Source organism: Pelobates fuscus, chromosome 3, assembly GCF_036172605.1.
Source record: "Pelobates fuscus isolate aPelFus1 chromosome 3, aPelFus1.pri, whole genome shotgun sequence".
Classification (NCBI taxonomy): Eukaryota; Metazoa; Chordata; class Amphibia; order Anura; family Pelobatidae; genus Pelobates; species Pelobates fuscus.
This window is the reverse complement of record NC_086319.1, coordinates 649,160-676,110: the sequence shown is the minus strand read 5'-3', so window position 1 is coordinate 676,110 and position 26,951 is coordinate 649,160. Positions and strand designations below refer to the sequence as shown.

Here is a 26,951-nt window from a genome sequence, read left to right as displayed (position 1 = left end):
TGAATACAGACGTCTAATGGATTGAATACAAGTATATTAACAAAATTAATTTTAGTTAGCAAATGATATGTATATTTAAAATTGCACGAACAGTTCTATATTACAACATTAATTTAACTACATGAACAGAAACTCATACGGATGATTTATGCAAATGTTTAAGTTACTGATAGAAACCGTGACCCAACATGAAAAGAATATAATGACTATAACGCATGAATTGAATATGAATTCCACGAATGCTGGGAACAAATTTGGCGTTCATAAGTGTACAAAATAAACCTAAGTAGTTTCATCAGCCGAACGAAGGACTTACACATAACTAATGAACTCATTATATGCAAATGAATAGCAATGACTAAATATACAAATAAAATAAGTAGTGTTCATATACCCAAACTACACACAGTTTCCGTTGCAGCTGGTCAAAGGGACAGTGTTTGAATTTAATACTCCCGAAATGAACCAAAAGATTTTTTAAGAACACTGGATTCGTGAAGGTATATTTGCGAGCGGAATGATGTCCGAGGTCTGCGTGAACCGGAAGAGGAAACCGGAACTTTCGAAATCGGTGACGACAGGTAAGCAGGGTGTAAGTAGGCCGTAACAAACCCCTCCCACAGTTTCAGGCTTACGCCTTTTACACACACACACACACACACTTTTTTCATATGTCTGCCTATTATCTGGGCAACCATTTCTTCAAGGAACAAATTTATCTTTGGCGCTCCACTTTAACTTATGCACGGTGAGGGAATAAAGTATTTGATCCCCTGCTGACTTTGAACGTTTGCCCACTATCAAAGAAACGATTGGTCTATAATTTTAATGGTAGGTGTATTTCAACAGTGAGAGACCGAATAACCCCCCCAAAAAATCCAGAAAAAACGCATGTCAAAAAAGTTATCAATCCATTTGCATGTCAATGAGTGAAATAAGTATTTAACCTCTTCGAGTACTTGGTGGCAAAACCATTGTTGGCAATCATAGGTCACACATTTCTTGTAGTTGGCCACCAGGTTTGCACACCTCTCAGGAGGGATTTTGTCCCACTCCTCTTTGCAGATACTCTCCAAGTTATTCGGTTTTGAGGTGGACGTTTGGCAACTCGAACCTTCAGCTCCCTCCACAGATTTTATATGGGATTAAGATCTGGAGACTGACTAGGCCACACCAGGACCTTAATGTGCTTCTTCTTGAGACACTCCTTTGTTGCCTTGGCTGTGTGATCCACGACCCATTTTCAATGCCCTGGCTGAGGGAAGGAGGTTCCCAAAATTTGACAGTACATGGCCCCATCATGGTCCCCTCAGTAGAACAACACCCTGAAAGCAAAGTTTCCACCTCCATGTTTAATGCTGGAGATGGTGTTCTTGGGGTCATAGGCAGCATTCCTCCTCCTCCAAACACAGCAAGTTGAGTTGATGCCAAATAACTTAATTTTGGTCTCATCTGACCACAACACTTTCACCCAGTTCTCCTCTGAATCATTCAGATGTTCATTGGCAAACTTCAGACCGGTCTGTACATGTGCTTTCTTGAGCAGGGGGACCTTGCGGGCGCTGCAGGATTTCAGTCCTTCATGGCCTAGTGTGTTACCAATTGTTTTCTTGGTACTATGGTCCCAGCTGCCTTGAGATCAGCTACTGTGTAGTTCTGGGCTGATTACTCACTGTTCTTATGATTGAAATTCCACAAGGTGAGATCTCACATGGAGCACCAAACTGACAGTTCCATTTGCGAATAATCGCACAAACTGTTGTCACCTTCTCACCAAGCTGCTTGGCAATTGGCTTGGCATTCCAGCCTTGTGTAGTTCTACAATCTTGTCCCTGATACCCTTGGTCAGCTCTTTGGTCTTGGCCATGGTGGAGAGTTTGGAATCTGAGTAATTGATTGCTTCTGTGGACAGGAGTCTTTTATACAGGTAACGAGCTAAGTTTGGGAGCACTCCCTTTAAGAGAGTGCTTCTAATCTCAGCTCGTTACCTGTATGAAAGACACCTGGAAGCCAGAAATCTTGCTGATTGAAAGTGGATCAAATACTTATTTCACTCATTGACATGCAAATCAATTTATAACTTTTTTGACATGCGTTTTTCTGGATTTTTTGTTTTTTTTTTGTTTTTCTGTCTCTCACTGTTAAAATACACCTACCATTAAAATTATAGACTTATCATTTCTTTGTCGGTGGGCAAACGTTCAAAATCAACAGGGGATCAAATACTTTTTTCCCCTCACTGTATAGAGGTGTGAACTAATTTGTTATAAATATCTTATTATAGTCATCAGGATCACTAAAGCTTAAGGTACGCTTAAGGTTCCCTTAACCCCTTAAGGACACATGACATGTGTGACATGTCATGATTCCCTTTTATTCCAGAAGTTTGGTCCTTGAGGGGTTAAAGGAAAACTTTGGCACCAAAACCACTTTTTATCGATAAAGTGGTTTTCATGCCTGCAGACCAAAGGTGCTTTCTTACCTTTAAGTGTTCAAAAAGTTGATGTGGCCAGGCTCTGGCTCTGTGGAACAGTGACTGAGAGAGTCATTGGCTGCCATTAAGGTATGTGTGTTACTAAAACGTTCCCGTGAAGGTTGGACAGTGATAGGATGAGCGCTGGAATCTTTTTACCCCCTCACCCAAATTCTTATATTTTAGAGCTCTGCCAATATACATCTGTTTCCATCTAGTAAATGTTAGTTACTGGATGAACGCTGGTTTTTATTATTTAAATATCTGCACACAGAAAAATCTGTAAATATATTTACCTCAAACTGGAGAGAGAATTTGTAGTCTGTGTCCTTAGCCATATCCTTGATGTACCCTTCAAAGTCATCTAATTGGACAGGACTTTCCAGGAAGAACCATGCAAAGTGAAAAAAAAGATACCGACCATGAGGGCAGGAAAGGGGGATAGAGAAAGACACACCAAGAGAGAGAGAAATCACGAAAGCAAGACAGAATGAGTAAGAAAGGGGCAACAAGAATTGCGAAACAGAGGGGGTAATTCAGAAATGCAGAGAAAAAAAAGATAGAAAATGGAATGTTGGATAAAAAGGAGGTAGATTGAGAGAACAAGAGGAAGAGACAGAGGAGAGAGAGGCGGGATGGGGCAGAAGACATCACTTTATATTCTGTACCATTTATTTATGTTTGACTTTATATTCACCCAAGTGGGAAGATTTGGGAGAATAAAATATTTCCTGCTGCTGAGATTGTCAGAATAACGACTAACCTTCGGAGATTAATAGTCCACTAACTTAGACAAAGACTATATAGTAAGATAATTACCACTTACTGAGCACAGGTTCTCATATGGTCATAACCCAATTTAATGGTAAACATTGTATCGACCTGACAGAGATAAGAAGCAATGCCCTAGCTATATATCCTACTACACTGCCCTTCTTACCTATATATCCAAACTGCTCTGCATCCTATCTGTATGTCCTAGCCACATTGCTCTGCGTATATCTTGGCTGTGCAGCTCTGTGCTATAGTTAGATATCTTGGCTGTGAAGCTCTGTGTTATAGCTAGATATCTTGGCTGTGCAGCTCTGTGTTATAGCTAGATATCTTGGCTGTGCAGCTCTGTGTTATAGCTAGATATCTTGGCTGTGCAGCTCTGTGTTATAGCTAGATATCTTAGCTGTGCAGCTCTGTGTTATAGCTAGATATCTTGGCTGTGCAGCTCTGTGTTATAGCTAGATATCTTAGCTGTGCAGCTCTGTATTATAGCTAGATATCTTGGCTGTTCAGCTCTTTGCTATAGCTAGATATCTTGGCTGTGCAGCTTTTTGCTATAGCTAGATATCTTGGCTGTGCAGCTCTGTGCTATAGTTAGATATCTTGGCTGTGCAGCTCTGTGTTATAGCTAGATATCTTGGCTGTGCAGCTCTGTGTTATAGCTAGATATCTTGGCTGTGCAGCTCTGTGCTATAGCTAGATATCTTGGCTGTGCAGCTCTGTGTTATAGCTAGATATCTTAGCTGTGCAGCTCTGTGTTATAGCTAGATATCTTGGCTGTGCAGCTCTGTGTTATAGCTAGATATCTTGGCTGTGCAGCTCTGTGCTATAGTTAGATATCTTGGCTGTGCAGCTCTGTGCTGTAGCTAGATATTGTGGCTGTGCAGCTCTGTGCTATAGTTAGAAATCTTGGCTGTGCAGCTCTGTGCTATAGCTAGATATGTTGGCTGTGCAGCTCTGTGCTATAGTTAGAAATCTTGGCTGTGCAGCTCTGTTATAGCTAGATATCTTGGCTGTGCAGCTCTGTGCTATGGCTAGATATCTTGGCTGTGCAGCTCTGTGCTATAGCTAGATATCTTGGCTGAGCAGCTCTGTGCTATAGCTAGATATCTTGGCTGTGCAGCTCTGTGCTATAGCTAGATATCTTGGCTGTGCAGCTCTGTGCTATAGCTAGATATCTTGGCTGTGCAGCTCTGTGCTATAGCTAGATATCTTGGCTGTGCAGCTCTGTGCTATAGTTAGATATCTTGGCTGTGCAGCTCTGTGCTATAGCTAGATATCTTGGCTGTTCAGCTCTGTGCTATGGCTAGATATCTTGGCTGTGCAGCTCTGTGCTATAGCTAGATATCTTGGCTGTGCAGCTTTGTGCTATAGCTAGATATCTTGGCTGAGCAGCTCTGTGCTATAGCTAGATATCTTGGCTGTGCAGCTCTGTGCTATAGCTAGATATCTTGGCTGTGCAGCTCTGTTCTATAGCTAGATATCTTGGCTGTGCGGCTCTGTGCTATAGCTAGATATCTTGGCTGTGCAGCTCTGTGCTATAGTTAGATATCTTGGCTGTGCAGCTCTGTGTTATAGTTAGATATCTTGGCTGTGCAGCTCTGTGCTATAGCTAGATATCTTGGCTGTTCAGCTCTGTGCTACATCTAGATATCTTGGCTGTGCAGCTCTGTGTTATAGCTAAATATGTTGGCTGTGCAGCTCTGTGTTATAGCTAGATATCTTGGCTGTGCAGCTCTGTGCTATAGCTAGATATCTTGGCTGTGCAGTTCTGTGTTATAGCTAGATATCTTGGCTGTGCAGCTCTGTGCTACATCTAGATATCTTGGCTGTGCAGCTCTGTGCTATAGTTAGATATCTTGGCTGTGCAGCTCTGTGTTATAGTTAGATATCTTGGCTGTGCAGCTCTGTGTTATAGCCAGATATCTTGGCTGTTCAGCTCTTTGAAATAGCTAGATATCTTGGCTGTGCAGCTCTGTGTTATAGCTAGATATCTTGGCTGTGCAGCTCTGTGTTATAGCTAAATATGTTGGCTGTGCAGCTCTGTGTTATAGCTAGATATCTTGGCTGTGCAGCTCTGTGCTATAGCTAGATATCTTGGCTGTGCAGTTCTGTGTTATAGCTAGATATCTTGGCTGTGCAGCTCTGTGCTACATCTAGATATCTTGGCTGTGCAGCTCTGTGCTATAGTTAGATATCTTGGCTGTGCAGCTCTGTGTTATAGTTAGATATCTTGGCTGTGCAGCTCTGTGTTATAGCCAGATATCTTGGCTGTTCAGCTCTTTGAAATAGCTAGATATCTTGGCTGTGCAGCTCTGTGTTATAGCTAGATATCTTGGCTGTGCAGCTCTGTGTTATAGCTAGATATCTTGGCTGTGCAGCTCTGTTATAGCTAGATATCTTGGCTGTGCAGCTCTGTATTATAGCTAGATATCTTGGCTGTTCAGCTCATTGCTATAACTAGATATCTTGGCTGTGCAGCTCTGTGTTATAGCTAGATATCTTGGCTGTTCAGCTCTTTGCTATAGCTAGATATCTTGGCTGTGCAGCTCTGTGCTATAGTTAGATATCTTGGCTGTGCAGTTCTGTGCTATAGCTTGATATCTTGGCTGTGCAGCTCTGTGCTATAGCTAGATATCTTGGCTGTGCAGCTCTGTGCTATAGCTAGATATCTTGGCTGTGCAGCTTTTTGCTATAGCTAGATATCTTGGCTGTGCAGCTCTGTGCTATAGCTAGATATCTTGCCTGTGCAGCTCTGTGCTATAGCTAGATATGTTGGCTGTGCAGCTCTGTGTTATAGCTAGATATCTTGGCTGTGCAGCTCTGTGCTATAGCTAGATATCTTGGCTGTGTAGCTCTGTGTTATAGCTAGATATCTTGGCTGTGCAGCTCTGTTATAGCTAGATATCTTGGCTGTGCAGCTCTGTATTATAGCTAGATATCTTGGCTGTTCAGCTCATTGCTATAACTAGATATCTTGGCTGTGCAGCTCTGTGTTATAGCTAGATATCCTGGCTGTGCAGCTCTGTGTTATAGCTAAATATGTTGGCTGTGCAGCTCTGTGCTATAGCTAGATATCTTGGCTGTGCGGCTCTGTGCTATAGCTAGATATGTTGGCTGTGCAGCTCTGTGCTATAGTTAGATATCTTGGCTGTGCAGCTCTGTGCTATAGCTAGATATCTTGGCTGTGCAGCTCTGTGCTATAGCTAGATATCTTGGCTGTGCAGCTCTGTGCTATAGCTAGATATCTTGGCTGTGCAGCTCTGTGCTATAGCTAGATATCTTGGCTGTGCAGCTCTGTTGTAGCTAGATATCTTGGCTGTGCAGCTCTGTGTTATAGCTAGATATCCTGGCTGTGCAGCTCTGTGTTATAGCTAAATATGTTGGCTGTGCAGCTTTGTGCTATAGCTAGATATCTTGGCTGTGCGGCTCTGTGCTATAGCTAGATATGTTGGCTGTGCAGCTCTGTGAAATAGCTAGATATGTTGGCTGTGCAGCTCTGTGCTATAGCTAGATATCTTGGCTGTGCAGCTCTGTTATAGCTAGATACCTTGGCTGTGCAGCTCTGTGTTATAGCTAGATACCTTGGCTGTTCAGCTCTGTGCTACTATAGCTAGATATTTTGGCTGTGCAGCTCTGTGTTATAGCTAGATATCTTGGCTGTGCAGCTCTGTTATAGCTAGATATCTTGGCTGTGCAGCTCTGTGTTATAGCTAGATATGTTGGCTGTGCAGCTCTGTGTTATAGCTAGATATCTTGGCTGTTCAGCTCATTGCTATAACTAGATATTTTGGCTGTGCAGCTCTGTGTTATAGCTAGATATCTTGGCTGTGCAGCTCTGTTATAGCTAGATATCTTGGCTGTGCAGCTCTGTGTTATAGCTAGATATGTTGGCTGTGCAGCTCTGTGTTATAGCTAGATATCTTGGCTGTTCAGCTCATTGCTATAACTAGATATCTTGGCTGTGCAGCTCTGTGCTATAGCTAGATATCTTGGCTGTGCAGCTCTGTGTCATAGCTAGATATGTTGGCTGTGCAGCTCTGTGTTATAGCTAGATATCTTGGCTGTGCAGCTCTGTGCTATAGCTAGATATCTTGGCTGTGCAGCTCTGTTGTAGCTAGATATCTTGGCTGTGCAGCTCTGTGTTATAGCTAGATATCTTGCCTGTGCAGCTCTGTGCTATAGCTAGATATCTTGGCTGTGTAGCTCTGTTGTAGCTAGATATGTTGGCTGTGCAGCTCTGTGCTATAGCTAGATATCTTGGCTGTGCGGCTCTGTGCTATAGCTAGATATCTTGGCTGTGCTGCTCTGAATTATAGCTAGATATCTTGGCTGTTCAGCTCTGTGTTATAGCTAGATATCTTGGCTGTGCAGCTCTGTGTTATAGCTAGATATCTTGGCTGTGCAGCTCTGTGTTATAGCTAGATATCTTGGCTGTTCAGCTCTGTGTTATAGCTAGATATCTTGGCTGTTCAGCTCTGTGTTATAGCTAGATATCTTGGCTGTGCAGCTCTGTGCTATAGCTAGATATCTTGGCTGTGCAGCTCTGTGTTATAGCTAAATATGTTGGCTGTGCAGCTCTGTGCTATAGCTAGATATCTTGGCTGTGCGGCTCTGTGCTATAGCTAGATATGTTGGCTGTGCAGCTCTGTGCTATAGTTAGATATCTTGGCTGTGCAGCTCTGTGCTATAGCTAGATATCTTGGCTGTGCAGCTCTGTGCTATAGCTAGATATCTTGGCTGTGCAGCTCTGTGCTATAGCTAGATATCTTGGCTGTGCAGCTCTGTTGTAGCTAGATATCTTGGCTGTGCAGCTCTGTGTTATAGCTAGATATCCTGGCTGTGCAGCTCTGTGTTATAGCTAAATATGTTGGCTGTGCAGCTTTGTGCTATAGCTAGATATCTTGGCTGTGCAGCTCTGTGTTATAGCTAGATATCTTGGCTGTGCAGCTCTGTTATAGCTAGATATCTTGGCTGTGCGGCTCTGTGCTACAGCTAGATATGTTGGCTGTGCAGCTCTGTGAAATAGCTAGATATGTTGGCTGTGCAGCTCTGTGCTATAGCTAGATATCTTGGCTGTGCAGCTCTGTTATAGCTAGATACCTTGGCTGTGCAGCTCTGTGTTATAGCTAGATACCTTGGCTGTTCAGCTCTGTGCTACTATAGCTAGATATTTTGGCTGTGCAGCTCTGTGTTATAGCTAGATATCTTGGCTGTGCAGCTCTGTTATAGCTAGATATCTTGGCTGTGCAGCTCTGTGTTATAGCTAGATATGTTGGCTGTGCAGCTCTGTGTTATAGCTAGATATCTTGGCTGTTCAGCTCATTGCTATAACTAGATATTTTGGCTGTGCAGCTCTGTGTTATAGCTAGATATCTTGGCTGTGCAGCTCTGTTATAGCTAGATATCTTGGCTGTGCAGCTCTGTGTTATAGCTAGATATGTTGGCTGTGCAGCTCTGTGTTATAGCTAGATATCTTGGCTGTTCAGCTCATTGCTATAACTAGATATCTTGGCTGTGCAGCTCTGTGCTATAGCTAGATATCTTGGCTGTGCAGCTCTGTGTCATAGCTAGATATGTTGGCTGTGCAGCTCTGTGTTATAGCTAGATATCTTGGCTGTGCAGCTCTGTGCTATAGCTAGATATCTTGGCTGTGCAGCTCTGTTGTAGCTAGATATCTTGGCTGTGCAGCTCTGTGTTATAGCTAGATATCTTGCCTGTGCAGCTCTGTGCTATAGCTAGATATCTTGGCTGTGTAGCTCTGTTGTAGCTAGATATGTTGGCTGTGCAGCTCTGTGCTATAGCTAGATATCTTGGCTGTGCGGCTCTGTGCTATAGCTAGATATCTTGGCTGTGCTGCTCTGAATTATAGCTAGATATCTTGGCTGTTCAGCTCTGTGTTATAGCTAGATATCTTGGCTGTGCAGCTCTGTGTTATAGCTAGATATCTTGGCTGTGCAGCTCTGTGTTATAGCTAGATATCTTGGCTGTTCAGCTCTGTGTTATAGCTAGATATCTTGGCTGTTCAGCTCTGTGTTATAGCTAGATATCTTGGCTGTGCAGCTCTGTGCTATAGCTAGATATCTTGGCTGTGCAGCTCTGTGTTATAGCTAAATATGTTGGCTGTGCAGCTCTGTGCTATAGCTAGATATCTTGGCTGTGCGGCTCTGTGCTATAGCTAGATATGTTGGCTGTGCAGCTCTGTGCTATAGTTAGATATCTTGGCTGTGCAGCTCTGTGCTATAGCTAGATATCTTGGCTGTGCAGCTCTGTGCTATAGCTAGATATCTTGGCTGTGCAGCTCTGTGCTATAGCTAGATATCTTGGCTGTGCAGCTCTGTTGTAGCTAGATATCTTGGCTGTGCAGCTCTGTGTTATAGCTAGATATCCTGGCTGTGCAGCTCTGTGTTATAGCTAAATATGTTGGCTGTGCAGCTTTGTGCTATAGCTAGATATCTTGGCTGTGCAGCTCTGTGTTATAGCTAGATATCTTGGCTGTGCAGCTCTGTTATAGCTAGATATCTTGGCTGTGCGGCTCTGTGCTACAGCTAGATATGTTGGCTGTGCAGCTCTGTGAAATAGCTAGATATGTTGGCTGTGCAGCTCTGTGCTATAGCTAGATATCTTGGCTGTGCAGCTCTGTTATAGCTAGATACCTTGGCTGTGCAGCTCTGTGTTATAGCTAGATACCTTGGCTGTTCAGCTCTGTGCTACTATAGCTAGATATTTTGGCTGTGCAGCTCTGTGTTATAGCTAGATATCTTGGCTGTGCAGCTCTGTTATAGCTAGATATCTTGGCTGTGCAGCTCTGTGTTATAGCTAGATATGTTGGCTGTGCAGCTCTGTGTTATAGCTAGATATCTTGGCTGTTCAGCTCATTGCTATAACTAGATATTTTGGCTGTGCAGCTCTGTGTTATAGCTAGATATCTTGGCTGTGCAGCTCTGTTATAGCTAGATATCTTGGCTGTGCAGCTCTGTGTTATAGCTAGATATGTTGGCTGTGCAGCTCTGTGTTATAGCTAGATATCTTGGCTGTTCAGCTCATTGCTATAACTAGATATCTTGGCTGTGCAGCTCTGTGCTATAGCTAGATATCTTGGCTGTGCAGCTCTGTGTCATAGCTAGATATGTTGGCTGTGCAGCTCTGTGTTATAGCTAGATATCTTGGCTGTGCAGCTCTGTGCTATAGCTAGATATCTTGGCTGTGCAGCTCTGTTGTAGCTAGATATCTTGGCTGTGCAGCTCTGTGTTATAGCTAGATATCCTGGCTGTGCAGCTCTGTGCTATAGCTAGATATCTTGCCTGTGCAGCTCTGTGCTATAGCTAGATATCTTGGCTGTGCAGCTCTGTGTTATAGCTAAATATGTTGGCTGTGCAGCTCTGTGCTATAGCTAGATATCTTGGCTGTGTAGCTCTGTTGTAGCTAGATATGTTGGCTGTGCAGCTCTGTGCTATAGCTAGATATCTTGGCTGTGCGGCTCTGTGCTATAGCTAGATATCTTGGCTGTGCAGCTCTGTGCTATAGCTAGATATCTTGGCTGTGCTGCTCTGAATTATAGCCAGATATCTTGGCTGTTCAGCTCTGTGTTATAGCTAGATATCTTGGCTGTTCAGCTCTGTGTTATAGCTAGATATGTTGGCTGTGCAGCTCTGTGCTATAGCTAGATATCTTGGCTGTGTAGCTCTGTTGTAGCTAGATATGTTGGCTGTGCAGCTCTGTGCTATAGCTAGATATCTTGGCTGTGCGGCTCTGTGCTATAGCTAGATATCTTGGCTGTGCAGCTCTGTGTTATAGCTAGATATCTTGGCTGTGCAGCTCTGTGCTATAGCTAGATATCTTGGCTGTGCAGCTCTGTGTTATAGCTAGATATCTTGGCTGTGCTGCTCTGAATTATAGCCAGATATCTTGGCTGTTCAGCTCTGTGCTATAGCTAGATATCTTGGCTGTGCAGCTCTGTGTTATAGCTAGATATCTTGGCTGTGCAGCTCTGTGTTATAGCTAGATATCTTGGCTGTGCAGCTCTGTGTTATAGCTAGATATCTTGGCTGTGCAGCTCTGTGTTATAGCCAGATATCTTGGCTGTTCAGCTCTTTGAAATAGCTAGATATCTTGGCTGTGCAGCTCTGTGTTATAGCTAGATATCTTGGCTGTGCAGCTCTGTTATAGCTAGATATCTTGGCTGTGCAGCTCTGTATTATAGCTAGATATCTTGGCTGTTCAGCTCTGTGTTATAGCTAGATATCTTGGCTGTGCAGCTCTGTGTTATAGCTAGATATCTTGGCTGTGCAGCTCTGTTATAGCTAGATATCTTGGCTGTGCAGCTCTGTGTTATAGCTAGATATCTTGGCTGTTCAGCTCTGTGTTATAGCTAGATATCTTAGCTGTGCAGCTCTGTGTTATAGCTAGATATCTTGGCTGTTCAGCTCTTTGCTATAACTAGATATCTTGGCTGTGCAACTCTGTGTTATAGCTAGATATCTTGGCTGTTCAGCTCTTTGCTATAGCTAGATATCTTGGCTGTGCAGCTCTGTGTTATAGCTAGATATCTTGGCTGTGCAGCTCTGTGCTATAGTTAGATATCTTGGCTGTGCAGCTCTGTGTTATAGCTAGATATCTTGGCTGTTCAGCTCTTTGCTATAGCTAGATATCTTGGCTGTGCAGCTCTGTGTTATAGCTAGATATCTTGGCTGTTCAGCTCTGTGCTATAGCTAGATATCTTGGCTGTGCAGCTCTGTGCTATAGCTAGATATCTTGGCTGTGCAGTTCTGTGCTATAGCTTGATATCTTGGCTGTGCAGCTCTGTGCTATAGCTAGATATCTTGGCTGTGCAGCTTTTTGCTATAGCTAGATATCTTGGCTGTGCAGCTCTGTGTTATAGCTAGATATCTTGGCTGTGCAGCTCTGTGTTATAGCTAGATATCTTGGCTGTGCAGCTCTGTGCTATAGCTAGATATCTTGCCTGTGCAGCTCTGTGTTATAGCTAGATATCTTGGCTGTGCGGCTCTGTGCTATAGCTAGATATCTTGGCTGTGCGGCTCTGTGCTATAGCTAGATATGTTGGCTGTGCAGCTCTGTGCTATAGTTAGATATCTTGGCTGTGCAGCTCTGTGCTATAGCTAGATATCTTGGCTGTGCAGCTCTGTGCTATAGCTAGATATCTTGGCTGTGCAGCTCTGTGCTATAGCTAGATATCTTGGCTGTGCAGCTCTGTTGTAGCTAGATATCTTGGCTGTGCAGCTCTGTGATAGCTAGATATCCTGGCTGTGCAGCTCTGTGTTATAGCTAAATATGTTGGCTGTGCAGCTTTGTGCTATAGCTAGATATCTTGGCTGTGCGGCTCTATGCTATAGCTAGATATGTTGGCTGTGCAGCCGTGTGTTATAGCTAGATATGTTGGCTGTGCAGCTCTGTGCTAGAGCTAGATATCTTGGCTGTGCAGCTCTGTTATAGCTAGATACCATGGCTGTTCAGCTCTGTGCTACTATAGCTAGATATTTTGGCTGTGCAGCTCTGTGTTATAGCTAGATATCTTGGCTGTGCAGCTCTGTTATAGCTAGATATCTTGGCTGTGCAGCTCTGTATTATAGCTAGATATCTTGGCTGTGCAGCTCTGTGCTATAGCTAGATATCTAGGCTGTGCAGCTCTTTGCTATAGCTAGATATCTTGGCTGTGCAGCTCTGTGTTATAGCTAGATATCTTGGCTGTGCGGCTCTGTGCTATAGCTAGATATCTTGGCTGTGCGGCTCTGTGCTATAGCTAGATATGTTGGCTGTGCAGCTCTGTGCTATAGTTAGATATCTTGGCTGTGCAGCTCTGTGCTATAGCTAGATATCTTGGCTGTGCAGCTCTGTGCTATAGCTAGATATCTTGGCTGTGCAGCTCTGTGCTATAGCTAGATATCTTGGCTGTGCAGCTCTGTTGTAGCTAGATATCTTGGCTGTGCAGCTCTGTGATAGCTAGATATCCTGGCTGTGCAGCTCTGTGTTATAGCTAAATATGTTGGCTGTGCAGCTTTGTGCTATAGCTAGATATCTTGGCTGTGCGGCTCTATGCTATAGCTAGATATGTTGGCTGTGCAGCCGTGTGTTATAGCTAGATATGTTGGCTGTGCAGCTCTGTGCTAGAGCTAGATATCTTGGCTGTGCAGCTCTGTTATAGCTAGATATCTTGGCTGTGCAGCTCTGTGTTATAGCTAGATACCATGGCTGTTCAGCTCTGTGCTACTATAGCTAGATATTTTGGCTGTGCAGCTCTGTGTTATAGCTAGATATCTTGGCTGTGCAGCTCTGTTATAGCTAGATATCTTGGCTGTGCAGCTCTGTGTTATAGCTAGATATCTTGGCTGTGCAGCTCTGTGTTATAGCCAGATATCTTGGCTGTTCAGCTCATTGCTATAACTAGATATCTTGGCTGTGCAGCTCTGTGCTATAGCTAGATATCTTGGCTGTGCAGCTCTGTGTTATAGCTAGATATCTTGGCTGTGCAGCTCGGTGTTATAGCTAGATATCTTGGCTCTGCAGCTCTGTGCTATAGCTAGATATCTTGGCTGTGCAGCTCTGTTGTAGCTAGATATCTTGGCTGTGCAGCTCTGTGTTATAGCTAGATATCCTGGCTGTGCAGCTCTGTGCTATAGCTAGATATCTTGCCTGTGCAGCTCTGTGTTATAGCTAAATATGTTGGCTGTGCAGCTCTGTGCTATAGCTAGATATCTTGGCTGTGCGGCTCTGTGCTATAGCTAGATATCCTGGCTGTGCAGCTCTGTGTTATAGCTAAATATGTTGGCTGTGCAGCTCTGTGCTATAGCTAGATATCTTGGCTGTGCGGCTCTGTGCTATAGCTAGATATGTTGACTGTGCAGCTCTGTGCTATAGCTAGATATGTTGGCTGTGCAGCTCTGTGTTATAGCTAGATATCTTGGCTGTGCAGCTCTGTGCTATAGCTAGATATCTTGGCTGTGCAGCTCTGTGCTATAGCTAGATACCTTGGCTGTTCAGCTCTGTGCTATAGCTAGATATCTTGGCTGTGCAGCTCTGTGCTATAGCTAGATATCTTGGCTGTGCAGCTCTGTGTTATAGCTAGATATCTTGGCTGTGCAGCTCTGTTATAGCTAGATATCTTGGCTGTGCAGCTCTGTGTTATAGCTAGATATCTTGGCTGTGCAGCTCTGTATTATAGCCAGATATCTTGGCTGTTCAGCTCTGTGCTATAGCTAGATATCTTGGCTGTGCAGCTCTGTGCTATAGTTAGATATCTTGGCTGTGCAGCTCTGTGCTATAGCTAGATATCTTGGCTGTGCAGCTCTGTGTTATAGCTAGATATCTTGCCTGTGCAGCTCTGTGCTATAGCTAGATATCTTAGCTGTGCAGCTCTGTGTTATAGCTAGATATCTTGGCTGTGCAGCTCTGTGTTATAGCTAGATATCTTGCCTGTGCAGCTCTGTGTTATAGCTAGATATCCTGGCTGTGCAGCTCTGTGTTATAGCTAGATATCCTGGCTGTGCAGCTCTGTGCTATAGCTAGATATCTTGCCTGTGCAGCTCTGTGTTATAGCTAGATATCTTGCCTGTGCAGCTCTGTGTTATAGCTAGATATCTTGGCTGTGCAGCTCTGTGTTATAGCTAGATATCCTGGCTGTGCAGCTCTGTGCTATAGCTAGATATCTTGGCTGTGCAGCTCTGTGTTATAGCTAGATATCTTGGCTGTTCAGCTCTTTGCTATAGCTAGATATATTGGCTGTGCAGCTCTGTGTTATAGCTAGATATCTTAGCTGTGCAGCTCTGTGTTATAGCTAGATATCTTGGCTGTGCAGCTCTGTGTTATAGCTAGATATCATGGCTGTTCAGCTCTTTGCTATAGTTAGATATCTTGGCTGTTCAGCTCTGTGCTATAGCTTGATATATTGGCTGTGCAGCTCTGTGCTATAGCTAGATATCTTGGCTGTGCAGCTTTTTGCTATAGCTAGATATCTTGCCTGTGCAGCTCTGTGTTATAGCTAGATATCTTGGCTGTTCAGCTCTGTGCTATAGCTAGATATCTTGGCTGTGCAGCTCTGTGCTATAGCTAGATATCTAGGCTGTGCAGCTCTTTGCTTTAGCTAGATATCTTGGCTGTGCAGCTCTGTGCTATAGCTAGATATATTGGCTGTGCAGCTCTGTGTTATAGCTAGATATCTTGGCTGTGCAGCTCTGTGTTATAGCTAGATATCTTGGCTGTGCAGCTCTGTTATAGCTAGATATCTTGGCTGTGCAGCTCTGTATTATAGCTAGATATCTTGGCTGTTCAGCTCATTGCTATAACTAGATATCTTGGCTGTGCAGCTCTGTTATAGCTAGATATCTTGGCTGTGCAGCTCTGTGTTATAGCTAGATATCTTGGCTGTGCAGCTCTGTGTTATAGCTAGATATCCTGGCTGTGCAGCTCTGTGTTATAGCTAGATATCTTGGCTGTTCAGCTCATTGCTATAACTAGATATCTTGGCTGTGCAGCTCTGTGCTATAGCTAGATATCTTGGCTGTGCGGCTCTGTGCTATAGCTAGATATGTTGGCTGTGCAGCTCTGTGCTATAGTTAGATATCTTGGCTGTGCAGCTCTGTGCTATAGCTAGATATCTTGGCTGTGCAGCTATGTGCTATAGCTAGATATCTTGGCTGTGCAGCTCTGTTGTAGCTAGATATGTTGGCTGTGCAGCTCTGTGCTATAGCTAGATATCTTGGCTGTGCAGCTCTGTTGTAGCTAGATATCTTGGCTGTGCAGCTCTGTGTTATAGCTAGATATCCTGGCTGTGCAGCTCTGTGTTATAGCTAAATATGTTGGCTGTGCAGCTTTGTGCTATAGCTAGATATCTTGGCTGTGCGGCTCTGTGCTATAGCTAGATATGTTGGCTGTGCAGCTCTGTGAAATAGCTAGATATGTTGGCTGTGCAGCTCTGTGCTATAGCTAGATATCTTGGCTGTGCAGCTCTGTTATAGCTAGATACCTTGGCTGTGCAGCTCTGTGTTATAGCTAGATACCTTGGCTGTTCAGCTCTGTGCTACTATAGCTAGATATTTTGGCTGTGCAGCTCTGTGTTATAGCTAGATATCTTGGCTGTGCAGCTCTGTTATAGCTAGATATCTTGGCTGTGCAGCTCTGTGTTATAGCTAGATATCTTGGCTGTGCAGCTCTGTGTTATAGCTAGATATCTTGGCTGTGCAGCTCTGTGTTATAGCCAGATATCTTGGCTGTTCAGCTCATTGCTATAACTAGATATCTTGGCTGTGCAGCTCTGTGCTATAGCTAGATATCTTGGCTGTGCAGCTCTGTGTTATAGCTAGATATGTTGGCTGTGCAGCTCTGTGTTATAGCTAGATATCTTGGCTGTGCAGCTCTGTGCTATAGCTAGATATCTTGGCTGTGCAGCTCTGTTGTAGCTAGATATCTTGGCTGTGCAGCTCTGTGTTATAGCTAGATATCCTGGCTGTGCAGCTCTGTGCTATAGCTAGATATCTTGCCTGTGCAGCTCTGTGTTATAGCTAAATATGTTGGCTGTGCAGCTCTGTGCTATAGCTAGATATCTTGACTGTGCGGCTCTGTGCTATAGCTAGATATCCTGGCTGTGCAGCTCTGTGTTATAGCTAAATATGTTGGCTGTGCAGCTCTGTGCTATAGCTAGATATCTTGGCTGTGTAGCTCTGTTGTAGCTAGATATGTTGGCTGTGCAGCTCTGTGTTATAGCTAGATATCTTGGCTGTGCAGCTCTGTGCTATAGCTAGATATCTTGGCTGTGCAGCTCTGTGTTATAGCTAGATATATTGGCTGTGCAGCTCTGTGTTATAGCTAGATATCTTGGCTGTGCAGCTCTGTGTTATAGCTAGATATCTTGGCTGTGCAGCTTTGTGCTATAGCTAGATATCTTGGCTGTGCAGCTCTGTATTATAGCCAGATATCTTGGCTGTGCGGCTCTGTGCTATAGCTAGATATGTTGGCTGTGCAGCTCTGTGAAATAGCTAGATATGTTGGCTGTGCAGCTCTGTGCTATAGCTAGATATCTTGGCTGTGCAGCTCTGTTATAGCTAGATATCTTGGCTGTGCGGCTCTGTGCTACAGCTAGATATGTTGGCTGTGCAGCTCTGTGAAATAGCTAGATATGTTGGCTGTGCAGCTCTGTGCTATAGCTAGATATCTTGGCTGTGCAGCTCTGTTATAGCTAGATACCTTGGCTGTGCAGCTCTGTGTTATAGCTAGATACCTTGGCTGTTCAGCTCTGTGCTACTATAGCTAGATATTTTGGCTGTGCAGCTCTGTGTTATAGCTAGATATCTTGGCTGTGCAGCTCTGTTATAGCTAGATATCTTGGCTGTGCAGCTCTGTGTTATAGCTAGATATGTTGGCTGTGCAGCTCTGTGTTATAGCTAGATATCTTGGCTGTTCAGCTCATTGCTATAACTAGATATTTTGGCTGTGCAGCTCTGTGTTATAGCTAGATATCTTGGCTGTGCAGCTCTGTTATAGCTAGATATCTTGGCTGTGCAGCTCTGTGTTATAGCTAGATATGTTGGCTGTGCAGCTCTGTGTTATAGCTAGATATCTTGGCTGTTCAGCTCTTTGCTATAGCTAGATATCTTGGCTGTGCAGTTCTGTGCTATAGCTTGATATCTTGGCTGTGCAGCTCTGTGCTATAGCTAGATATATTGGCTGTTCAGCTCTTTGATATAGTTAGATATCTTGGCTGTGCAGCTCTGTGTTATGTCTAGATATCCTGGCTGTGCAGCTCTGTGCTATAGCTAGATATCTTGGCTGTTCAGCTCTTTGCTATAGCTAGATATCTTGGCTGTGCAGTTCTGTGCTATAGCTTGATATCTTGGCTGTGCAGCTCTGTGCTATAGCTAGATATATTGGCTGTTCAGCTCTTTGATATAGTTAGATATCTTGGCTGTGCAGCTCTGTGTTATATCTAGATATCCTGGCTGTGCAGCTCTGTGTTATAGCTAGATACCTTGGCTGTTCAGCTCTGTGCTACTATAGCTAGATATTTTGGCTGTGCAGCTCTGTGTTATAGCTAGCTATCTTGGCTGTGCAGCTCTGTTATAGCTAGATATCTTGGCTGTGCAGCTCTGTGTTATAGCTAGATATCTTGGCTGTGCAGCTCTGTGTTATAGCCAGATATCTTGGCTGTTCAGCTCATTGCTATATCTAGATATCTTGGCTGTGCCGCTCTGTGCTATAGCTAGATATCTTGGCTGTGCAGCTCTGTGTTATAGCTAGATATGTTGGCTGTGCAGCTCTGTGTTATAGCTAGATATCTTGGCTGTGCAGCTCTGTGCTATAGCTAGATATCTTGGCTGTGCAGCTCTGTTGTAGCTAGATATCTTGGCCGTGCAGCTCTGTGTTATAGCTAGATATCCTGGCTGTGCAGATCTGTGCTATAGCTAGATATCTTGCCTGTGCAGCTCTGTGTTATAGCTAAATATGTTGGCTGTGCAGCTCTGTGCTATAGCTAGATATCTTGGCTGTGCGGCTCTGTGCTATAGCTAGATATCCTGGCTGTGCAGCTCTGTGTTATAGCTAAATATGTTGGCTGTGCAGCTCTGTGCTATAGCTAGATATCTTGGCTGTGCAGCTCTGTGTTATAGCTAGATATGTTGGCTGTGCAGCTCTGTGCTATAGCTAGATATCTTGGCTGTGCAGCTCTGTGCTATAGCTAGAGATCTTGGCTGTGCAGCTCTGTGCTATAGCTAGATATCTTGGCTCTGCAGCTCTGTGCTATAGCTAGATATCTTGGCTGTGCAGCTCTGTGCTATAGCTAGATATATTGGCTGCTCAGCTCTGTGCTATAGCTAGATATCTTGGCTGTGCAACTCTGTGCTATAGCTAGATATCTTGGCTGTTCAGCTCTTTGCGATAGCTAGATATCTTGGCTGTGCAGCTCTGTGTTATAGCTAGATATCTTGGCTGTTCAGCTCTTTGCTATAGCTAGATATCTTGGCTGTGCAGTTCTGTGCTATAGCTTGATATCTTGGCTGTGCAGCTCTGTGCTATAGCTAGATATATTGGCTGTTCAGCTCTTTGATATAGTTAGATATCTTGGCTGTGCAGCTCTGTGTTATATCTAGATATCCTGGCTGTGCAGCTCTGTGCTATAGCTAGATATCTTGGCTGTTCAGCTCTTTGCTATAGCTAGATATCTTGGCTGTGCAGTTCTGTGCTATTGCTTGATATCTTGGCTGTGCAGCTCTGTGCTATAGCTAGATATATTGGCTGTTCAGCTCTTTGATATAGTTAGATATCTTGGCTGTGCAGCTCTGTGCTATATCTAGATATCCTGGCTGTGCAGCTCTGTGCTATAGCTAGATATATTCGCTGTGCAGCTCTGTGCTATCGCTAGATATCTTGGCTGTGCAGCTTTTTGCTATAGCTAGATATCTTGGCTGTGCAGCTCTGTGCTATAGCTAGATATCTTGTCTGTGCAGCTCTGTGTTATAGCTAGATATCTTGGCTGTGCAGCTCTGTGTTATAGCTAGATATCTTGGCTGTGCAGCTCTGTGTTATAGCTAGATATCTTGGCTGTGCAGCTCTGTGCTATAGCTAGATATCTTGGCTGTGCAGCTCTGTGCTATAGCTAGATATCTTAGCTGTGCAGCTCTGTTGTAGCTAGATATCTTGGCTGTGCAGCTCTGTGTTATAGCTAGATATCCTGGCTGTGCAGCTCTGTGCTATAGCTAGATATCTTGGCTGTGCAGCTCTGTGCTATAGCTAGATATATTGGCTATGCAGCTCTGTGCTATAGCTAGATATGTTGGCTGTGCAGCTCTGTTATAGCTAGATATCCTGGCTGTGCAGCTCTGTGTTATAGCTAAATATGTTGGCTGTGCAGCTCTGTGTTATAGCTAGATATCTTGGCTGTGCAGCTCTGTGCTATAGCTAGATATATTGGCTATGCAGCTCTGTGCTAAAGCTAGATATGTTGGCTGTGCAGCTCTGTTATAGCTAGATATCCTGGCTGTGCAGCTCTGTGTTATAGCTAAATATGTTGGCTGTGCAGCTCTGTGTTATAGCTAGATATCTTGGCTGTGCAGCTCTGTGTTATAGCTAGATATCCTGGCTGTGCAGCTCTGTGTTATAGCTAAATATGTTGGCTGTGCAGCTCTGTTGTAGCTAGATATCTTGGCTGTACAGCTCTGTGTTATAGCTAGATATCCTGGCTGTGCAGCTCTGTGCTATAGCTAGATATCTTGCCTGTGCAGCTCTGTGTTATAGCTAAATATGTTGGCTGTGCAGCTCTGTGCTATAGCTAGATATCTTGGCTGTGCGGCTCTGTGCTATAGCTAGATATCCTGGCTGTGCAGCTCTGTGTTATAGCTAAATATGTTGGCTGTGCAGCTCTGTGCTATAGCTAGATATCTTGGCTGTGCGGCTCTGTGCTATAGCTAGATATGTTGGCTGTGCAGCTCTGTGCTATAGCTAGATATGTTGGCTGTGCAGCTCTGTGTTATAGCTAGATATCTTGGCTGTGCAGCTCTGTGCTATAGCTAGATATCTTGGCTGTGCAGCTCTGTGCTATAGCTAGATACCTTGGCTGTTCAGCTCTGTGCTATAGCTAGATATCTTGGCTGTGCAGCTCTGTGTTATAGCTAGATATCTTGGCTGTGCAGCTCTGTTATAGCTAGATATCTTGGCTGTGCAGCTCTGTGTTATAGCTAGATATCTTGGCTGTGCATCTCTGTGCTATAGCTAGATATCTTGGCTGTGCAGCTCTGTATTATAGCCAGATATCTTGGCTGTTTAGCTCTGTGTTATAGCTAGATATCTTGGCTGTTCAGCTCTTTGCTATAGCTAGATATCTTGGCTGTGCAGCTCTGTGTTATAGCTAGATATCTTGGCTGTGCAGCTCTTTGCTATAGCTAGATATCTTGGCTGTGCAGCTCTGTTGTAGCTAGATATCTTGGCTGTGCAGCTCTGTGTTATAGCTAGATATCCTGGCTGTGCAGCTCTGTGTTATAGCTAGATATCTTGGCTGTTCAGCTCTTTGCTATAGCTAGATATCTTGGCTGTGCAGTTCTGTGCTATAGCTTGATATCTTGGCTGTGCAGCTCTGTGCTATAGCTAGATATATTGGCTGTTCAGCTCTTTGATATAGTTAGATATCTTGGCTGTGCAGCTCTGTGTTATATCTAGATATCCTGGCTGTGCAGCTCTGTGCTATAGCTAGATATCTTGGCTGTTCAGCTCTTTGCTATAGCTAGATATCTTGGCTGTGCAGTTCTGTGCTATAGCTTGATATCTTGGCTGTGCAGCTCTGTGCTATAGCTAGATATATTGGCTGTTCAGCTCTTTGATATAGTTAGATATCTTGGCTGTGCAGCTCTGTGTTATATCTAGATATCCTGGCTGTGCAGCTCTGTGTTATAGCTAGATACCTTGGCTGTTCAGCTCTGTGCTACTATAGGTAGATATTTTGGCTGTGCAGCTCTGTGTTATAGCTAGCTATCTTGGCTGTGCAGCTCTGTTATAGCTAGATATCTTGGCTGTGCAGCTCTGTGTTATAGCTAGATATCTTGGCTGTGCAGCTCTGTGTTATAGCTAGATATCTTGGCTGTGCAGCTCTGTGTTATAGCTAGATATCTTGGCTGTGCAGCTCTGTGTTATAGCTAGATATCTTGGCTGTGCAGCTCTGTTGTAGCTAGATATCTTGGCTGTGCAGCTCTGTGTTATAGCTAGATATCCTGGCTGAGCAGCTCTGTGTTATAGCTAAATATGTTGGCTGTGCAGCTCTGTGCTATAGCTAGATATCTTGGCTGTGCGGCTCTGTGCTATAGCTAGATATGTTGGCTGTGCAGCTCTGTGCTATAGCTAGATATGTTGGCTGTGCAGCTCTGTGTTATAGCTAGATATCTTGGCTGTGCAGCTCTGTGCTATAGCTAGATACCTTGGCTGTTCAGCTCTGTGCTATAGCTAGATATGTTGGCTGTGCAGCTCTGTGTTATAGCTAGATATCTTGGCTGTGCAGCTCTTTGAAATAGCTAGATATCTTGGCTGTGCAGCTCTTTATTATAGCTAGATATATTGGCTGTGCAGCTCTGTGCTATAGCTAGATATCTTGGCTGTGCAGCTCTGTGTTATAGCTAGATATCTTGGCTGTGCAGCTCTGTGTTATAGATAAATATGTTGGCTGTGCAGCTCTGTGCTATAGCTAGATATCTTGGCTGTGCAGCTCTGTTGTAGCTAGATATCTTGGCTGTGCAGCTCTGTGTTATAGCTAGATATCCTGGCTGTGCAGCTCTGTGCTCTAGCTAGATATCTTGGCTGTGCGGCTCTGTGCTATAGCTAGATATGTTGGCTGTGCAGCTCTGTGCTATAGCTAGATATGTTGGCTGTGCAGCTCTGTGTTATAGCTAGATATCTTGGCTGTGCAGTTCTGTGCTATAGCTAGATACCTTGGCTGTTCAGCTCTGTGCTATAGCTAGATATGTTGGCTGTGCAGCTCTGTGTTATAGCTAGATATCTTGGCTGTGCAGCTCTGTTATAGCTAGATATCTTGGCTGTGCAGCTCTGTGTTATAGCTAGATATCTTGGCTGTGCAGCTCTGTGTTATAGCCAGATATCTTGGCTGTTCAGCTCATTGCTATAACTAGATATCTTGGCTGTTCAGCTCTTTGCTATAGTTAGATATCTTGGCTGTGCAGCTCTGTGCTATAGCTAGATATCTTGGCTGTGCAGCTCTGTGTTATAGCTAGATATCTTGGCTGTTCAGCTCTTTGCTATAGTTAGATATCTTGGCTGTGCAGTTCTGTGCTATAGCTTGATATCTTGGCTGTGCAGCTCTGTGCTATAGCTAGATATATTGGCTGTTCAGCTCTTTGATATAGTTAGATATCTTGGCTGTGCAGCTCTGTGTTATATCTAGATATCCTGGCTGTGCAGCTCTGTGCTATAGCTAGATATCTTGGCTGTGCAGCTCTGTGCTATAGCTAGATATCTTGGCTGTGCAGCTCTGTGCTATAGCTAGATATCTTGGCTGTGCAGCTTTTTGCTATAGCTAGATATATTGGCTGTGCAGCTCTTTGCTATAGCTAGATATCTTGGCTGTGCAGCTCTGTGTTATAGCTTGATATCTTGGCTGTGCAGCTCTTTGCTATAGCTAGATATCTTGGCTGTGCAGCTCTTTGCTATAGCTAGATATCTTGGCTGTTCAGCTCTGTGTTATAGCTAGATATCTTGGCTGTGCAGCTCTGTGCTATAGCTAGATATCTTGGCTGTGCAGCTCTGTGCTATAGCTAGATATCTTGGCTGTGCAGCTCTGTGCTATAGCTAGATATCTTGGCTGTGCAGCTCTGTGTTATAGCTAGATATCTTGGCTGTGCAGCTCTTTGCTATAGCTAGATATCTTGGCTGTGCAGCTCTTTGCTATAGCTAGATATCTTGGCTGTTCAGCTCTGTGTTATAGCTAGATATCTTGGCTGTGCAGCTCTGTGCTATAGCTAGATATCTTGGCTGTGCAGCTCTGTGCTATAGCTAGATATCTTGGCTGTGCAGCTCTGTGCTATAGCTAGATATCTTGGCTGTGCAGCTCTGTGCTATAGCTAGATATCTTGGCTGTGCAGCTCTTTGCTATAGCTAGATATCTTGGCTGTGCAGCTCTTTGCTATTGCTAGATATCTTGGCTGTTCAGCTCTGTGTTATAGCTAGATATCTTGGCTGTGCAGTTCTGTGTTATAGCTAGATATCTTGGCTGTGCAGCTCTGTGGTATAGCTAGATATCTTGGCTGTGCAGCTCTGTGTTATAGCTAGATATCTTGGCTGTGTAGCTCTGTTCCTTAGCTATATACAGGTGTTACTCGAAAAATTAGAATATTGTGCAATGCAACGTAAAAGGGGAAACTAATATATGAGTGTAACGGACCGTTTCAGCAGACAAGGGGTTAAAATCCTTTAGGCGATAATCCCCTTTTCACAGACAGGCACAGCTACTGTAAAATCACCAAAACTCACGAATTGAACATAATTGAATGCATCAAACTCCCGAATTGCATACATGGGAATAAACTTGAATGCATAACTTGTATGACATAAGTGAATGCACCAAACTCCCCAACTGGAATCACACGAATAGCTGCTAGAAGTCGAACAGGAAAAGCTCCCAAGAGGCTTACACTCCTGGCAGTCAGTCCCTATCAGCATACAGTGAATCCCCCCAAGAACGAGACAAGGCTCCGTGTTGAGGGTCAAGCAGTGGTCTGTTTATTGAGGGCTACCTGCCCCTGTATTTATGCAGGTCTCCCACCTGGTGGACACTCCCCTAGGGGACCAGATGTGCAGCTCTGTGCTATAGCTAGATATCTTGGCTGTGCAGCTCTGTGTTATAGCTAGATATCTTGGCTGTGCAGCTCTTTGCTATAGCTAGATATCTTGGCTGTGCAGCTCTTTGCTATAGCTAGATATCTTGGCTGTTCAGCTCTGTGCTATAGCTAGATATCTTGGCTGTGCAGCTCTGTGCTATAGCTAGATAACTTGGCTGTGCAGCTCTGCGCTATAGCTAGATATCTTGGCGGTGCAGCTCTTTGCTATAGCTAGATATCTTGGTTGTGCAGCTCTTTGCTATAGCTAGATATCTTGGCTGTTCAGCTTTGTGCTATAGCTAGATATCTTGGCTGTGCCGCTCTGTGCTATAGCTAGATAACTTGGCTGTGCAGCTCTGTGCTATAGCTAGATATCTTGGCTGTGCAGCTCTGTGCTATAGCTAGATATCTTGGCTGTGCAGCTCTGTGTCATAGCTAGATATCTTGGCTGTGCAGCTCTTTGCTATAGCTAGATATCTTGGCTGTGCAGCTCTTTGCTATAGCTAGATATCTTGGCTGTGCAGCTCTGTGCTATAGCTAGATATCTTGGCTGTGCAGCTCTGTGCTATAGCTAGATATCTTGGCTGTGCAGTTCTGTGTTATAGCTAGATATCTTGGCTGTGCAGCTCTGTGTTATAGCTAGATATCTTGGCTGTGTAGCTCTGTTCCTTAGCTATATATAGGTGATACTCGAAAAATTAGAATATTGTGCAATGCAACGTAAAAGGGGAAATTAATAAATGAGTGTAACGGACCGTTTCAGCAGACAAGGGGTTAAAATCCTTTAGGCGATAATCCCCTTTTCACAGACAGGCACAGCTACTGTAAAATCACCAAAACTCACGAATTGAACATAATTGAATGCACCAAACTCCCGAATTGCATACAAGGGAATAAACTTGTATGCATAACTTGTATGACATAAGTGAATGCACCAAACTCCCGAACTGGAATCACACGAATAGCTGCTAGAAGACGAACAGGAAAAGCTCCCAAGCGGCTTACACTCCTGGCAGTCAGTCCCTATCAGCATACAGTGAATCCCCCCAAGAACGAGACAAGGCTCCGTGTTGAGGGTCAAGCAATGGTCTGTTTATTGAGGGCTACCTGCCCCTGTATTTACGCAGGTCTGCCACCTGGTGGACACTCCCCTAGGGGACCAGATGGAAGACTGTAACAAAAGACAGACATTTTGCATTTCAGGACATACAGAAGTAAAACATCCCCACAATGCATCCTGGCTTCCTCCCCTCTGCCCTGGAGATAATTGGAGAAGTAATTCAATTATCTCCCAGGACAAAGGCAAAACTCCATTACACACGTGGGGACACAAAGACAGACTATCACTTTAAAATACACAAAGTTACTTTTTGCACATAAGACATGTAACATATCCCTAGATAGCTCAGGTCTGAGTGCACATTATTAGGTGAATGGCACTCAGACCACACGAATACAGTTTAATTGCCATGGAGACAGAGTCTTTAATAACACGAATTGGCTCCATGGCATAGCTGTCTGGATTAACATTCACATATACAAACTACCGAATTTACATGTATTCGGTTAAATCTACACGAATAAGAACCAGGGGCTGGAGGTTCAGCTGTGCCTGCACGTAATAGTGTCCGTGATTGGTGCAGGAAAGCCGGGCAGAAAAGCGCTGGCTGCCCGGGGAGCTCCAGAACACCGCCATCTAGCGGCCGCTAAGTGTAACCGCGGCCACCCAGTAACAATCAATTAAGCTGCGGTTAACCGCAGCTACTGGGTGGTCAATTGCCGGCACACGCACGTTAAGCCACGGTTAACCGCGGCTTCAGGGAGGTAGATGGAGGGCACACGCCAGCTTCTGGGTGGCCCATTAACAGCGCCGGCCGGCTTCCCACGCCTCTGGGGAGGCTGAAAAACGGCTGTTTGTTCGGTAGATAGCATCTACCGAACGGCTGTGCAGAAAGGGAGAAATAAATCCTTCTGCACAGTAAAATTAACCCTTTAGCTGCCGGTCCATAATCCAAAGGCAGCAGGCGGGCAACCAGGCTCCTCCAATGCAATGTGGCGAGATTGGTCTCGTCACAATGAGATAGACGCATTACATGCAAAGCAAGATAGTTCAAGCCGTGATTTGTCATAAGTGCAATGATTATGGCTTACAGCTCATGAAAACCCCAAATCCACAATCTCAGTAAATTAGAATATTACATGCAATCAATAAAACAAGGAGTGAACAATGTCAGACTCAGTATGGACGCAGTACTTGCAGCAATTACTACCTCAATGTGGCGTGGCATGGAAGCTATCAGCCTGTGGCACTGCTGAGGGGTTATGGAAGACCAGGATGCTTCAATAGCGGCCTTCAGCTCTTCTCCATTGTTTGGCCTCATGTCTCT

At 44.2% G+C, this 26,951-nt stretch overlaps 1 protein-coding gene across 5 annotated transcripts in view; it reads right to left on the bottom strand.

Moving 5' to 3' along the window:
- The window catches only part of PTPRO (protein tyrosine phosphatase receptor type O), a 550,218-nt gene that overhangs the window by 131,284 nt on the left and 391,983 nt on the right, over window positions 1-26,951 (bottom strand). For all 5 annotated transcript variants that reach the window (XM_063446603.1, XM_063446604.1, XM_063446607.1 and 2 more), the window contains one exon: window positions 2,770-2,851. In XM_063446603.1, the coding sequence (XP_063302673.1) occupies window positions 2,770-2,851 (82 nt within the window). The remainder of the gene's footprint in view (window positions 1-2,769; window positions 2,852-26,951) is intronic.